Source organism: Nyctereutes procyonoides, unplaced genomic scaffold, assembly GCF_905146905.1.
Source record: "Nyctereutes procyonoides isolate TBG_1078 unplaced genomic scaffold, NYPRO_anot_genome, whole genome shotgun sequence".
NCBI lineage: Eukaryota > Metazoa > Chordata > Mammalia > Carnivora > Canidae > Nyctereutes > Nyctereutes procyonoides.
This window is the reverse complement of record NW_026575144.1, coordinates 4,863,558-4,879,910: the sequence shown is the minus strand read 5'-3', so window position 1 is coordinate 4,879,910 and position 16,353 is coordinate 4,863,558. Positions and strand designations below refer to the sequence as shown.

At 33.6% G+C, this 16,353-nt stretch overlaps 1 protein-coding gene across 4 annotated transcripts in view; it reads right to left on the bottom strand.

Moving 5' to 3' along the window:
- Positions 1-16,353, bottom strand: part of RTKN2 (rhotekin 2) — a 78,696-nt gene that overhangs the window by 4,180 nt on the left and 58,163 nt on the right. For 3 of the 4 annotated variants that reach the window (XM_055308911.1, XM_055308912.1, XM_055308915.1), the window contains 3 exons: positions 12,059-12,224; positions 8,079-8,186; positions 3,784-6,797 (listed from right to left, as the gene is read on the bottom strand). In XM_055308911.1, coding sequence (XP_055164886.1) covers positions 6,262-6,797; positions 8,079-8,186; positions 12,059-12,224 — 810 coding nt within the window. In that variant the 3' untranslated portion in view covers positions 3,784-6,261. Of the gene's footprint in view, positions 1-3,783; positions 6,798-8,078; positions 8,187-12,058; positions 12,225-16,353 lie in introns of those variants that run through there. The other variant, XM_055308913.1, reaches the window with a different exon arrangement.

The following is a 16,353-nucleotide window of genomic DNA, read 5'->3' as shown; positions in this document are numbered from 1 at the left end:
CCCATCCAGAATTCTGATCTAAAGAAATGTGAGATAGTGAATGTTGTTTTAAGTCGGCAAGTTTATCATGATTTGTAATGCAGGGAACAAATTCACAAAACTCATATGTAAGGGAACACAAAACTATGAACAAGGGCTTAGGCTGTATAGGTATAAGTAAAGCACAAAGAAAGGAGAGGTTAAAGAGGGTATGAAGTCTTGAGGAATTTAAAGGTGATACCATTCTGAAGAATGAATAAAATTTGCTGGCTGCGTGCTGAGGGAAGACTGCATGAAGAAGAGAGGGAGGAAGGATATTCTAGGCAGAATAGCATAAGAAAATGTCAAGCAAGCAAAAACTTGTTGAGGCAACGTCCAAATGCTTGAGAGCAACAAGAGGAATGCGCCTAGCAGGGCGGGGCAGGTTAGAAGAGGGCTGTGAAGCTTTCTGTCAGCTGTGAAGAGGTTTGGACTTTTACTCTGCCCAGCACTGGCAGCACTTAAAAATAATCCTTTAAGACTAATGGAAAATATCTGGATTGAAGACTTGATGGAGTATATGTATGTATTTGTAATTTTATATTATGTATATATAAACACATTATAATATTTGAGGCAAGTGAATGGATAACTCTTAACTTTTTTCTCCTCTTTAATATAAAACTAAAATTGCCATAACTAAGTAAATTAAGATATGTTTATTAAGATGGCTAAATTCAACAAAAATGTATCTACTCACAAAAACAGAAAAGTTTTTGAGTAAACAAACATAAAAATACAACACTCAGAAGAGTGCCCATTTTCAACAAAACCATCTATTTAAAAAACATTTTTTTGAGTATAGTTGACACACAATGTTAATTAGTTTCAGGTGTGTAAGAGCGATTCGACAAGTCTATGAGTTGCGCTATGCTCACAAGTATAGCCACTCTCTGTCCCCATACATTACTATGACAATATCATTGACTATATTCCCAATGTTGGGCCTTTTATTCCCATGCCTTATTCATTCCATAACCTGAAGCCCATATCTCTCATTCCCCTTACCCATTTTGTCCATCCCTCCCCAGCCCTGTCCCCACTGGCAACCATCAGTCTGTCTTCTGTATTTATAGGTCTGATTTTGCCTTTTGTTTAAAACATTATATTTTAATATCTCGAAACATATCTGTGACATGGCAATTATGTATATACAAGATCTTTTCAATCTCTCTCTCTGTTAATAGTCACATTAAGAGATTACCATATCTCTGAAAGCAAACTGCTGTGATTTAAAACACAATTTTCAGTGAGATTTGGAATGATTTTGCCTAGTTTTCTAATTATCAAACTTGCCAAGATTGGTATTTTTCCTATATTCAGATAAACAAAAATATTTATGTAATAAATCTCAGAGAAAGGGAAGCTTTTTTTAAAAAAAGAAATGTTAAATATTTATGGTCATGTTTCAGATTCAGGAATAAAATGTTGAAATAATATAATTGAGCCAGGATTGTTCATTTCTCTCCCCCCTCCCCTGAGGAGCTCCATGGGAATAAATTAAGCACTGAGGGAGGTACATTAGGGAGTCTCCTTGTGGCTAACAGTAACTGAGTATCCTAGGTCCCTAATTTATTATCAGAATAACTAAAGCTCTGGGCAAATTCTACATCAATAACCTAAACTAAGGTTATTTTAGTGGATGTTTAAGAATATACTGTAAGAAGGTTTATACATAAACATTTTAATGATTGTTAGTTATAGCAAGGTTATTGAATATTAGTCTTAAAGTAATTAGCACCAGTTTTGGGTATGTCTTTCTCTGGTTAAGCTGATTTCACATTTGACTCTTATTAATCAAGCACAGAAAGAAGGTTGTACCTGAAGAAAAAGCTAGCGACTTCATGAATCAGTTCCTTTGCTGTAAAGAAATTTTAATCACATGAGCTTGGCTTCCTTACCAATTTTTGATACTTTGAAAAATATATATCCATAATAGAATATTTTTTTTTTCCAGAGAGAACACAAGCAGAGTTGGGGGAGGGACAGAGGGGGAAGGAGCCCCGCACAGAGCCCAACTTCGGGGGTGGGGGCTCTATCTCAGAACCTTGCAATCATAACCTGAGCTGAAATCAAGAGTTGGATGCTTAGCTGACTGAGCCACCCAGGTACCCCATGAATATGTTTTAATCCAGATGCTTGATTAAAAAATACAAATTTACAAAATTAAAATTTAATTAAATTTAAAAATTTAATTAAAAAATAAAAATTAGGGGATCCCTGGGTGGCTCAGTGGTTTAGCACCTGTCTTTGGCCTAGGGCATGATACTAGAATCCCGGGATCAAGTTCCACATCAGGTTCCCTGCATGGAGCCTGCCTCTCCCTCTGCCTGTGTCTCTACCTCCCTCTCTCTCTCTGTGTCTCTCATGAATAAATAAATAAATAAAATCTTTTAAAAAAGGGGGGGGGGTAGCCCGGGTGGCTCAGTGGTTTAGTGCTGCCTTCAGCCCAGGGCCTGACCAGGGCCTGATCCTGGAGACCCGGGATCAAGTCGCATGTCGGGCCCCCTGTGTGCAGCCTGTTTCTTCCTCCTCCTGTGTCTCTGCCTCTCTCTTTCTGTGTGTCTCTCATGAATAAATAAACAAAATCTTAAAAAATAAATAAATAAAAATTATAAAAAATGCCAATTATACAAGCATATCATAAAAAATATCCCCTAGCGTATTTTCAAGTGAAATCCTGACTTAAAATTTCAAAGGTAGCAAACACCTTTTCTAGTGTTAACTAAAAATATGTGATCCAAAAGGAACTATTTTTTTCATGAACTATTATTTGCAGTGTAGTAGTTACATTAAACATGTAAACATTTAAAAATAGTGATGCCTTTGAAATGTCAGGGTGCAAAGAAAACTCCATCTACTTTATAGTTTAAGACTAACAGAACACTGTATAAATGGTCATCAGTTAAAATTTACTGTTCAATAATTCACTTTTTAAAAAGACAAGGGCTTTGGTAAATTCTGACCACAGGGACAGATATTTTTCCTGCCAAAGCACTCCTCTTCTTGTTCGCAGTACAGCATTCCATCTGTAGCTAGTACAGTCGTTCCTTATTCATGGTAACACAGGTGATTACATTCAAATGGCATTTAACGTAAATTGTGCCAAACTGCCCTATAATTTCATTTTGGACTGAATTAATTAACTTCTCAGTAGGTGTCTGAGGCACTGAACACAAGCCTAAGGAAATACTTGACTGCTTAACCTACCTTATATGAATCGTCTCTAACGCAAGGCAGCTCCCGTTTTTAATAAACAGTACCAGAAAAATTTACTTGATAGGGTCTTAAAGGGTAAAGATAAGGCATTTATAATAAATGAAATTAGTTTTCCACATACATGAACACCCACTTATAAGAAGTCAGAGGGCACGGCAGATTTAACCAAACTCACCAAGAGTTGGCATGCCTGATATTTTGAAAGACTGTTTACCTTAGGAAGCATGTGTTTATAATAACAAAATGCCTTCTTTGTCCTTGGCAAGATGTTTAAATAAAAAGCTCACCACTTTGTTGCAAGTAAAAATAATACTATCTTAATGCTGTTGTAATTTACGTCCCAGAGCTTGAAATGTAAATGCAATTTTCTGAGACATTATCTCCAGATCATCAGAATTATCATAATATAAAATATCTATTCTTTCTGTTTCTCTAATTATAATATTATTATCAAGATCTGACAGCTAACTCTTTGTTTTCAAGTTTATAGTCTTCATATATCAAGAAACAAATTAAAAGGACAAACAAGGAATGTGAAAAGGCAGCTCATAAAAAGCTGAAACGTCTTTTATTACATGACATATTTTTATCTGTCATAAACTTCCGGTTTAGGAAATGAGAAAACAAATACTTCTTTTGACGAACTCCTTGACAAAGTGTTTAAGTATTTTTAGATTTTTTTAACTGTGGAAGGAAGGAAGGAAGGAAGGGAGTAAGAAGGAGAGAAGGAAGGGAGGGAGCCCTGTAAGAAGGAGAGAAGGAAGGGAGGGAGCCCTGACTCTGTATTATAACTCTTGGGGGAAGTGAACTAACATTTAATGAACACTACGTTAAAGGAAGTGAAGCTGAAGCCTTCAGCCTGATGCCAAAAGCTCTGTAGCATACAGTAAGATGGGCTCCAGAAACAGCCTGAATAACTGTGGGGGGAGGTGGTCCTTGGTTCAGGCTTCGGATAAATATTTCTAGGAAGAAGGGCCTCAGCCTTGTTTCAAAGTGTCCCACTGAGGGCACAACTGCTAGGGAGTTTCTCTATGAATAAATTCTCTTTCCAGTACACCTTAAATCTTTCTCGATATAATATGCATGAGGAAATGACAAGAATATAATTTGGAAATTTTAACACTGGTTGTTATAAGGAAGGCTTCGACTAAAAAAAAAAATGCTTAGATGCCAGTTTCAGAAACGATTTTGCCTGCAGCATCTTCCAGCTCAATAATTTAGTGGCATTGACAGTCACAAATGCTGTCAAAAACAGTAATGAGTTTTAAAAAATAAACAAAAATTCAACAATAATATTCTGCAGATTTTTAATATGTCATTTACTGAATTAGCAACCACGACAGAACTGATGAGAGTCTACTCGTTAGAAAAAACAAATTAATCCTACCTTTGCAGGTTTTCATACATGTGATTGTCTCTACAATCCTCTAAGGCAAGCACATGGGCTTCCTTCTCATCAAAGACTATGTCTATCCTGGTGTCGCTGGTCACAAGAGACCTTTTGAATCACTGCTCCCTTGAGTCGCAATTCTTACTGGGAGTACCCGGCAAACACAAAAGTAACCTGGCAGTTACATCACTCTATATAAATGAAGAAAGACTGCTATCTAAAAATAATGAAAGGCTCCATTTAAATTAATGTTACTTATTGTCAAGTGTTCATTTTACTTTGTAATAATGTAGTTCTGATACAAATAGAGATCTCATGAGCTTTAAAAATATCTCTAGAGATTATACTCTGGGCAGTAATTTAATTCTTGTATTTTTATTTCTTGCAATGACATTTAGGGTTCAGTGTGATTTTAGATTTTTTTGTGCCATTGCTGACACCTTATGGATACTGTCTTATTTGGAAATTCTGATTTGATTTTTAAAACTACTCAGTTCTTGTTTACAAGAAGCATTATTATTTTTAAAATGCAGTTTTTGTTCCTTTAAGGTATTCATTGTCTTGTTATTTATTCCTCACTTGATTTCATAATCCTGTTTGGGTCACTATGATTAGTTGCTATGGAAATTACCTCCTATGGAAATGATTCCGATGTCATTGTTATAAGAATATGACTTTTAATGAATAATATCAATAGCAGACATCAACCCTTCCTAGAAAAAGGAAATTTAATTAAAATGTTTTAAAAGGATTACTTCTGAAAATTATTATCATAGCCAACTTTTCTGATATTTTTGAATCAGCCATCTGCTTTTTAAATAAGTATTAAATGAATTTTAAGGTGTTAATCAGCTACTCACTTCCCCAAATTCCAATGTCACAATGGAAATTAGCACCATGCATAGAAAAGTGGAAATAAAGAACATTTCATTTACCTTTTTTCTAAACTAATAAATGCTATGCTTCACTTATGAGAGTTAATGTCAACAGGATTTCAGGGCTCATCAAGGAAACAACTTTGAATAGCACATTATAAATTCCCTTTAAAGATGAAGAATTTAATATTCTAAAATTTATCCCAGGAATGTGAAAGGTCAGTGAGTTAACTAGTGAGTTAAACAATAGATGAGAGCCAGTGAACCATTAGATGAGAATTCCAGAATGCTAAGGAGAAATTTTCTTGGGTGGATTCTATAATTTGTGGTTTGAATAAAACTTTTGAAACATTCCATTAGTATTAAAATTTTCACAATGAGAATATGGCTCATATTTAACCCATTTTAAATTACTAGACAGTCTCTCCCCAAAGAAATTTTAATGCCTTCTTCTGCCTAGTGCTTGCTCACTGCTGGCGCAAATTTAGGAATAAATTAACCCTTCCAACAATTAGGATATTGTCTAGAAACTGCCTCTTATACTCTACTAGGGAAATCACTTATATTCTGAAGATCAGAAGTAAAAGAGAAACCTACCTCTTCATTATAAAGCATTTTTATACCTAACAGCTTATTAATTATTGATGTAAATCGCTACCATATTTACCAACATGATTACATACTGCTGCATCTCCAGTGTTTCTGAATGAAGCCTAACAGCTACAGATTTTGTTAAATGCTTTGTACACTAAGGGTCTCCTACACTTGTGCCTGCAGCCATGATCTGGGGTCCAGCATGCCTTTGACAGATTTCTGCCTTGGAGCTGGAACTGGCTTGGCTTCAAAACTGGTTTTACTGTCCATGCGTTCACCATCACTTAAATTATTTTTCCTGGCAGGAAGAAGTTTTCGAGGAGCAGCCATTGGTTTCTGCAAGTGATGCATCAGGGTTGATAATTTGGAATCCAAAGGCGAGGTCCAAGATACACTTGTTTTTTCCCAGTTGTCCTTAACGAATTGGTCTGTGTTGCTTTGTGTCTTTAAGCTGAACGGAGCTTGATCAGAAGGAGGAAGGGGAGCACGTCTTTTTTTCCCTTTCCCATCATGTAACTGCTTGCTTGTAGGAGATAATACCTTTTTCTGGATAACCATTTGATGATTACCATCAAAGAGGCTGGCCCAAAGAGGTGGTGAGGATTCTTCATGCTGACCAACAAGAAGCTGTCCATTTGTCTCTTCAAGGTTTTTTTGTATTGAATCAGTTAAACTTTCAAGTTTTATAGGTGAATCAATGCCTGTAATAATTTCCAGAAAAAGTACATGGGGGAAAAATTCAAAAGCTGTGCACACTTTGAGTGAGTTATTGTTTTCTAAGCTAGTATCTGTAACGGTCATCAAAAGCACATTGGGTAAGCAAGTGGTTTTGGTTTAAAAATAACTCTACCAACAGAACCAAAAAATAAGGAGATCATTCACACACTCATTCTCTCTCTCTCTCTCTCTCTCTCTCTCACACACACACACACACACACACACATACATACCCATAAATATATTCCTAAATAAATGAGTAAAAACCAGTTTTCAAAGGAGTGGGGTTACACTAGGATTTTTTTCAATCTATAGATTAAATATTTATTAAATAACTTTCCTTGGATTTAAATTCTATTCTGACTTCTAGGTAAGAGTGAATTCTTTTTTTTTTTTTTTTAATAAAAGCCTGATATGTAAACTTAGGCAAGCGTAACTGAATTAGCATCTTTTCCTGTAGACTAACAAAGTCTGTTAATAGGGAAATAATCCAAAACCAGAAACCTAAGGAAACAGTGAAGCCCTGATACCAATTTGGTGATAAGGATGCTGGATGAATTTTTCCTTGGGAAAAATAAGAGAACAGAGATAAATGTCTACTAAATGAATCACTGGTATTAAATGAATCACTGGTTGTATCATTTTTAATCTAACATTTTAAGGTATGTGTACAGTATATATTGGTGACAAAATAGACTAGAATTTAGTGTTGACCTGTGTTTGTTCACAGCACTGTTCACTCAGGCAATCCCACAGAGAAATAAATACCCTTCAAAGTGCGGGAAAATGGAATATTGAGTCTAGAAATTTAAAATTTTCTAAAGTATTAAACCTAACCAATTTTTTGACCTGAGATGAAAGCTTCCATTTATTAATATTCATTTATTACTTTAAAACAAATTTAATAAAATACAGAAAAAATTACAAAACATGATTATATTTTAGAATCTGTTAAGTTCACATTTTCAGAATTTTCATCAGCTACTCAGCTAATATTTATTTTCAGTGTACCCTTATTCATTTTGAAGCCTTAACATTTTTGTTTGATCTTAAGCATTCAAACTATGAAAAATGTGTATTCATTAAATTTGTATTAATTCATCTATTAAACATGAGTTCCTTAGTCTATAATCATAGTCTTTTTTCATTCATTTTGACTGTGCCCTGAAAATTTTAGCATTTTAATGTCAATAGAATAAGCTGCTTGAGTATGGACAATGTTGTTTTTGTTACCCTGCAGCTTAGAAAAGACAAACCCCACTTACTCATATCATGGTAGACTGAGGTCGCCTCTTTTGTCAAGAACAAAGGTGGTTTCCGTGGTGACATAATCTCAATTTTCATAAGTTCTTCACAACAATGCTTCCATTGGCCTAAGAAAGACAGAAAAAGGCAGCCTAGTTTAAAACATAAATGTGAAGACGTATATTTCATTTTCAATAGATATCAACATATTTTTGCTGTGAAAAATAAGAGTGAATTTATAAAGCATTGCCTTAAAGAAGACACAAAAACCCAGTACTACCCATAATGTTAAAGTCCAAGTCTAAGCACGAAAGTAATCTATTTGAAAAATAAAGTTCTGTGCACAGACATAAGAAGCTAAGATCTCTAAGCTATTAAATACTGCACTATTTCACTAAATGGTTGGTAACTGAAATTTCTATTCATGGCAAAAATTTGTACAAGTTCTCCTCTTTTAAATATTAAATAAAATAATATCCAATATTTAAGACAACTGAAAAGTAAAAATCAACTGAAATAAAATATAGTTATCTAGTAGGAAACTGTACTTCTCAAAAATGGTGTTACCTTTGAAAATTCTAGTTGAGAAATAAGAATTGCTTATTTAAGAATCATTTCTTCAAATGATTATGCTTTTCATAAATCATGCAACTCTAGAAAAATGCTATATTTTCATTCAAGTAAAAGGTATATAAGAGCCTGCTATAATAAAGACACATCAGTCAAAATTCTAGGAAGGAATTTATTTTAGGAAGGATACTTTAAATAAAGCCATTAGTCACTAGGAATAAAAAAATACTCAAGTTGTTTCAATTTTTAAGTAAAATTTAAAAGTGTGGTCAACATTAATTTTTCTTTTAATTATGTTTTACTATTTTCATCTTAAAATGCTCAGACTTACTTCTTCTGAGGGGATATGAACAATTTAACCTTTCCACATTTATTGTGTACCTGCATGTTGGACAACAACTACGTGTCTCTATATTCATGTTATAAAAGTAGGTTATTGAGGTTCACAATTCTTATACTCTAACTTACATCTGTAGAAAACTAAATGTAATACACATGTGCCTTTTTGGAATGATTTATGATCTATATTCCTCTTCCTTTTATTATATTCTCAGTTTCCATACTCAATATCCAATTTAGTTATTTTCCATAGCTTAAAAATAAAAGACATTTCATGTTCAGTCAAATTATCTATTCATTTTTGTTGTTTTAAATCTAATAGACAGCCATGGTTACATGGTAATATGCATAAATTTTAAATCCATCACCTTAAATAGCTAAGAAACATAAAAAACCTTTTAGTATGTTTTATTACAATGCTAAGTATAGAATATGGTAAAATTTTCAGAATAGCCCACATAGCATCTCATAAAGGGAATGAAATCTTGAGTTTGAGGCTTCAAAGGTTGCTCTGCAGAATTTAAATCTAGTAGGATCTGAGATCTGATAACTTATTCCTCCCCTCCACTTCCTTTTTTAGATAAATATATAAAAGCCAGCTTTTCCTTCTTGGGGGCAGAAAAAAATAAGGTCTTATCTAATAGAAAAATAATGAAATACTTTGAACTAGCAAACATTTCTCTGTCAAATCTTAGGCAAATTATAAAGTGTAGTATTTTGTCTACATTGATAGATGAAAGCTTTTCATTGTTAAACTGGTAGCAGAATACTAATCATGTTGAAGACCCGACTATAAAGTCATATTATCCCATGTGTTACTGAAGTCAGAGGTACAAGGGTGGTATATTCGCTGGTCAATTTTATAATGGAAAGGTTTATTTTATCTGAATAAATTAGTATGCGCTGTTGTACCTGATACCAACATAAAAATAAAGGCCCAGTATGAAATATTAAATGGCTATGTTGTGCTCACATAAAACCTGTATATTGAAGATGCTTACCACAATAATATTTGCTATAATGTTCCCAGTCAAAATGATCTGTTATGTTAAGCTGTTTATGTAACTCAATAATATATTATTAAATACTCAAAAAAAATCTTTGGCCCACCATGCCTAGCCCCTTTTGATCATCTAAAACAATGTCACTCCTATTTTATATGTTGGTCAGCTCTCAAATATTAAAACTTAGCTATTACACCCCCCTTGCCTCCAACCTCCACTCCTCAGGTTGTTTCTCTGCAGGCTAAACAGACTTAGTGTCATTAATGTTTTCTCATGGTGATTTTCTCACTCTCCTGATTTTCTACTCTTAAGCAGAGACAAGTAATTGAAATTTGCTTTAAATATTAAATTAGTCTTATTCTACCTTGAATATCTATCTATCCTCTACTTGGTTCAGATTTCACCTAAGATCACAATAAGCTTACCACTTACAAGTCAATCTTTAGGATAGTATAAACATTTCCACCTTTGCTTCATATCTTCATACACAATGAATTCTAAAGTATAAATTTAGTAGAATTTATATTTTAAAAAAATTACATAGATTAGCAGATTTTATCAACAAATCATTAAATACTAAAGAAATAGCTAGATCTGAGAACCTAGTTGTCATCACTTTCTTATTTTGACAGTAAAATTGGATATTTGTATCCCTCCAACTCCATTTTAGCATGATAAATTATTTTACATAATCTAGAGAATAAAAACATGAGATCATCTAGCAGTAATTGATATCCAGACCATAATATTCTGCATTTTTACCTCCTTTCACCCCTTGTTCCTGTTTTTATACACATAAAAAGTTTAAAATAGCAGAATCACTTCTAAAAATAATATAGTCTTTGTAAGACAGACTCTCTAAAGCAAAGCATTTAGGAAAGCAGTTAAAATTTCAGATGTGATCAGCAAACGAAAGGAAGTTGTTGTCTTTTAAGTTACACATCTAAGATCAGCTGAAATAAAAAAAAATGCAGTGCATGCTGATAAGCATGGAAAAAATATTTAAACATCTATTCAGTGCCTAGGGATAGTACTTAAGGAAAACAAGTCCTAAAGGATTCCATAAGGCTATAGAGGGAGTCCTCTGGTTTCCTGCAGTAAACCAGCAATCTTTTCAGGCCTCAATTTTCTCAACTTTAGAGCAGAGAGAAATAATTTCTGCCTTTCTGGACTGTTGGGAGAAATAAATGAAGCCATATGGTATGTGGAAGGTAATCAATACATTTAGTTCTCTTCTTTCCCCCACTCCAACCATCAGTATAATAATTGACCAGGGCATGGATCACTGTAAGCTTATAAAAATTAATCTGAGGATAGCAGGCTGTAACTCTTTTATAAAGTTCCCCAAAACAGATCTTAAGAAGTCCTAAAATTTCTGTAGGATTATTTCTAGGAGTTTCAAAAATAACTTTCTATTGTTTAGAAATGGCTACCTTTCATAATTCCATAAAAAAACATTCTAAAGACATAAAATACTGGTTGAATGTAACAAAAGGCTTAATTTGACTAGAAACAAGCCATTACCCAATAGCCTACATTTTCAATTTTAACTTCAACATTTTGTTGATAAAATTCCCTCTTAAATTGAGAATATTTTACTATTATTATCACATTGTTTTTATAATCATGGGCTGTATTATTAAAACTGAAAAACCATATGTATGGTTTAAAAAAAATCTTTGGACGAATGTCCACGATATTATAATGAATCTGGAGTTAACAGAGGGTTACATGAGTTTCCTCAACATTTCAATATTTTAGGATCATCTCTAAACTACAGATACTGCATTAACCAATTAAAACCCAATATTTTGAAAAATGTGGTCTAATTGTCTTAGGGACCACAGAAACTTAAAAGTAACAGGGAGGGATAGGAGGAATTCGAAAGTATAATAAATTACATTAAGTCAGGTACTGGGGAAAGGTTGAGAGAAAGGCACCAATGTATTGATGATTGTATCATTTTATCCAAGAGCATAAAAAATTCTTGAGAGAAACCATAAGATTATAATTTTAATATGTAGATTGCTTTGTGCATCTTTTCATGCACATGAATATTTTACTAGTAAATCCAAACATCAACTTACTAAGATCAAAGAAATGCTGCCAGAAGGCTTCCATCCATTTCTGAAGATCTTCTCTATTGTCCACTGCAAAAATATGAGTTACAGACTGTCCGGCAACAGGGTTGATGACAGAGAAATTATGAATTTTTTTCTTGGCATCCTTATCCATTGCCCGAATTCTGGTTTCCTTAAAAATTAAGACAAAATTGGTTTTTTACAAGAGAATATTTTTGTAATCAAGTGAATGTTGTACTGCTTAGCTACCATACTTATACCAGATGCAATTATACATCTTATTGCTGATCATTTAAAATATGTAATTTTGAGTACTTTGAATATTCAGACTCAATAATAAATGCTTTGTATGAAAATACTGAGTAATGTTTCAAAGTATGCTACATAGAGAACTTACATTAAATTATGTGAGATTAAACATAACCTATTTTGAACTGTTTAAGTAGGAGTTTGCTGTCTTTTATATACATCTTAAAATTTGCAATAAAACAAGTACAGCATGTCATAACTGTAATGTGAATTATGTTAACTACATTTCCAACAGTAATAAAATAAAAGAATCAGTAAAGTATGTCTGTTATTCTAATATTCAGGCATTATATACAGTGTTATCACTAAAAGCAGTAAAACCATAACTTAGTGTTTACTGCAGCAGAGTAGTTAGGTTTTCCCCATTAACATTTATTTCATATGTAACATTCATTTACAAAGCTCATAGCTAAAGATCCATGAAGTACTATAACCTTCCTGATGGTAACAATTATTTTTTCAAATGCTGAATGCAAGAATCTACAACAAAGGCAATGGTTTTTTATTCATGTTGGTAGCTTAAACTTTTTCTGAGTGGTACTAGGTATGACATTGTGGTGCTTATTGTGTCTACATGTAGAAAAGTCTGTTCCCAAGCCGTACAGGCACCACCACAACGCATGACAAGCTAACAACTGCATGTAGTTTCCGAGGAGTTTTGGGAAAAGAAGTCTGGAATACAACTATCTATGTATGCAATAATAGGTATTTGGTCCCTTGGATTATGACTGATATTATCTAAAGCAGTGCTTTCCATTAGAAATATGTGAGCCACATATGTAACTTAAGAGTTTCTAGTAACCATATTAGAAGGTAAAATAAAAATGGTGAAAATCGTTATGTATTAATTACTACATTTTAAGATAATGTTTTTATGTAACCCAACACATCCAAAATATTAGTTTAACATGCAAGCAAAAAAGTTTTTTAAGCTATCTCACCTTCTTTTTCACACTAAGTTTCTAAAATCCAGTATCTATTTTATACTTATAGCACATCTCCACTTGGACTAGCCACGTTTTAAGTGCCTAAGTCACTGGTGGCGAGTGGCTACTATACAGGCAGAATAGTTCTCGAGGAATGTGTACATCTACTAGAGTATGTAGAAGAATATTCAGCTGGCAGTTACAAAAGCTGATTAGGAGTGAGAAGAAATTCCTCACTTCTTTCAGTATTGAGTGGATAGTCACAGCCCCAAACCAACATACACCTATGATGATGTCTCTGTGGACATTATAGAATAGCAAAGAGTTACAAAGAAATGCTATACATTCCCTGAAGAATGGCAGATATCATAGGCAGATGAACACCATATACGCTAGCTCCTCCTCACCCTCGATTTGTTGCTTTCTGCAGTTTCAGCTGCCCCCAGGCTACTGTCCTCCAAAGGCAGATGATCCTCCTGACATATGGTCAGAAGGTCAGAAGTAGCCAAAGGCTCCATCACAGTGCTGACATCATTCGCCTCACTTCCTCTCGTCACACAGGTATTTTATCATCTCACATCATCACAAGAAGGGTGAGTACAGTACAATAAGGTATTTTGAGAGATAGAAGGACCATCTTCACATAACCTTAATTACAATATGTTGTTATATTTTATTATTAGTTATTATTGTTATTAATCTTTTACTGTGCCTAATTTAGAAATTAAACTTTATCAGAGGTATGTATGTATAGGAAAAAACAGTATAAACAGGGTTCAGTACTATCCACGGTATAAAGCATCCAGTGGGGGCCTTGGAACACATCCCCTGCAGATAGGAAGGGACTACTTACTATATACTATAGAAGTTCTTTGCTGTAAGAAGGAATTCTTATTCAAAAATCACAGGGGGAAGAAATATATGCTGCATGAAGTAGCAACATAACTTTAAAAGTTTGGAGCATCACAAAGCATAAGGATTTGGTAATCATCTTAGAGACATTCTATCCTATCATTTTTAAAATGTAGGTATGTGTGTGTCTTCAGAGGGTTATAATGGACTTATGGGCAACATTGTAATTTAAAAGAGCAGGGTCTTTTTATATTCCTATGCCATGGCAATAAACTTTGTGAATTAACTCTTTTAAGTAATTATTTATACGATATAAAAACAAAATGGTGCCCTAAATGGCATCCTTAGAGGCTGAAAATGCATATAATCCATCTCTTTAAATAGAAAGCTTATTATCACTGGTAGAGAATGACTTAAGCTCTAGGAAGAATCTTTAATATGCTCTCAATAAGATTTATTGAAGGCTGACTCAGTGGGGGAGGAGGGCAAAAGAACCCTCTATTACGGTTAGTATCTTAAAAAAACAATGAAATATTAAGTATTCTTGTTGAAATTTTGCTTTCCTGCATCCAAATCTATCTTAATACAAATTTCTGACTACCTTTTGTATATAGGATTAAAATGGATTCAATTTTTAAATAAGGAAAGTGTGATTTTTACAGATGAATATGTACATTTTTAATAACACCAAGATATCATTTCAAATGAAAATAGCTAATGTAGAAAATTTGATGAACTGGATCATTTATATCCTTCTAAGAGAATATAATGCAATAATATAAAAATACTATACATTATACACTCCGTTAACTCTGAGAACCATAAATACCACTAAATTTTTAAAACACGAGAAGCTTTTAAAAGGTGCAAATGAAACACAACATAGATCATTTGAATTAACTTCTCTATATTTTATAACCCCAAATAATTTAACTAATGGGAATTTTTTCAACCAAAAAAACTGCATGTCAAAGAAAAAGTCATTAAACAAATAATGTTTCTGTTAATGCCAGAAAGTCTATACAAGTTGTCTTTCGTTGTAGACAAAGTATCAGTAAGAGTACTTAAAACTGCACTTCTCAAAGGAGGAGCGAATTAGAAAACACAAGGTGCACTTTAGGACTGTTACCATTGTGTGCTCACATAATGCACATAGATGAGGGAAGTACCTCCTCTTCACAGGGTACGAAAGCAAGAAGCTTGGGTGTTTTTGCTCTCACTATTTCTACCACCTAACATACTAAGTGTTTGCAATATATATGCAGAATAAATGAACGAGATAAGAGAACTAAGATAATGACAGTTATAGGTTCACAGACTCTGATCCCAGAGAAGATCCTAGTCCTATTCTTTATAGATGATGACATCGATGGTTTGAAATCAGTTTTCTATCCAAAGTCAGAGTTTCCTGATTAAACCATTTATTGATTTGGTAGGTTTTACAGTCAACTGCTACTGCTTTGTGGACAGATTTGAGACTATTCATTGTGAAATTTTAATCCTTGGCTGGATCTACTTTGTGAGTCAGCACACACTGAACTGCAAACTTCCACTGCATGAGATGGTGGGTACTGAGAAGGCCAAGTAAAGTCAATAAAAATATAATCTGAGAAAATTTTGTAACAAAATACAGTTAACTCTGAAATTAAAGTTTCATTTGATTCATTATTTTGTCGTTCATTATTTTGAATTAAAACTGTACTTCAACCTTTCCATTTCTGAGATAATGGATGATTAGTAAATCAGGACTAGATTTATGAACTATTTCCTGCCTTACTTTTTGACTATATGATCTTTTAAAAAGTCTACTATATACCCAGATTATGTTTTCTAAATATTCTTTCCTGCTAAAAGGAATCAGAGCTCTTTACAGAGATGGCCAATTCTCAGCCTTGGCCAGGAAATGTACAGGATAATCCCAGAACATGTTCTCCTACCAGAAATGAAAGATCACTAGGGTTGTATCAAAAGGACTGAAGAGGCTTCCAGTAGGCAAAGATGGGATCATCTGAACGTAAGAATATCAATGGTAATGGATTGATCCATTAAAGAATGTCTATAATCTCATAATGATATTTAAAAATGAACTCATTTGTCACTTTCAAAGGATACTAAGGGAACCACCTCATTATTTTGGTAACTAGTTAGTCTTTATTGTCTTTCCTATAAGAATTGTACTTCAAGGGCACCTGAGTGGCTCAGTCAGTTGAGCAT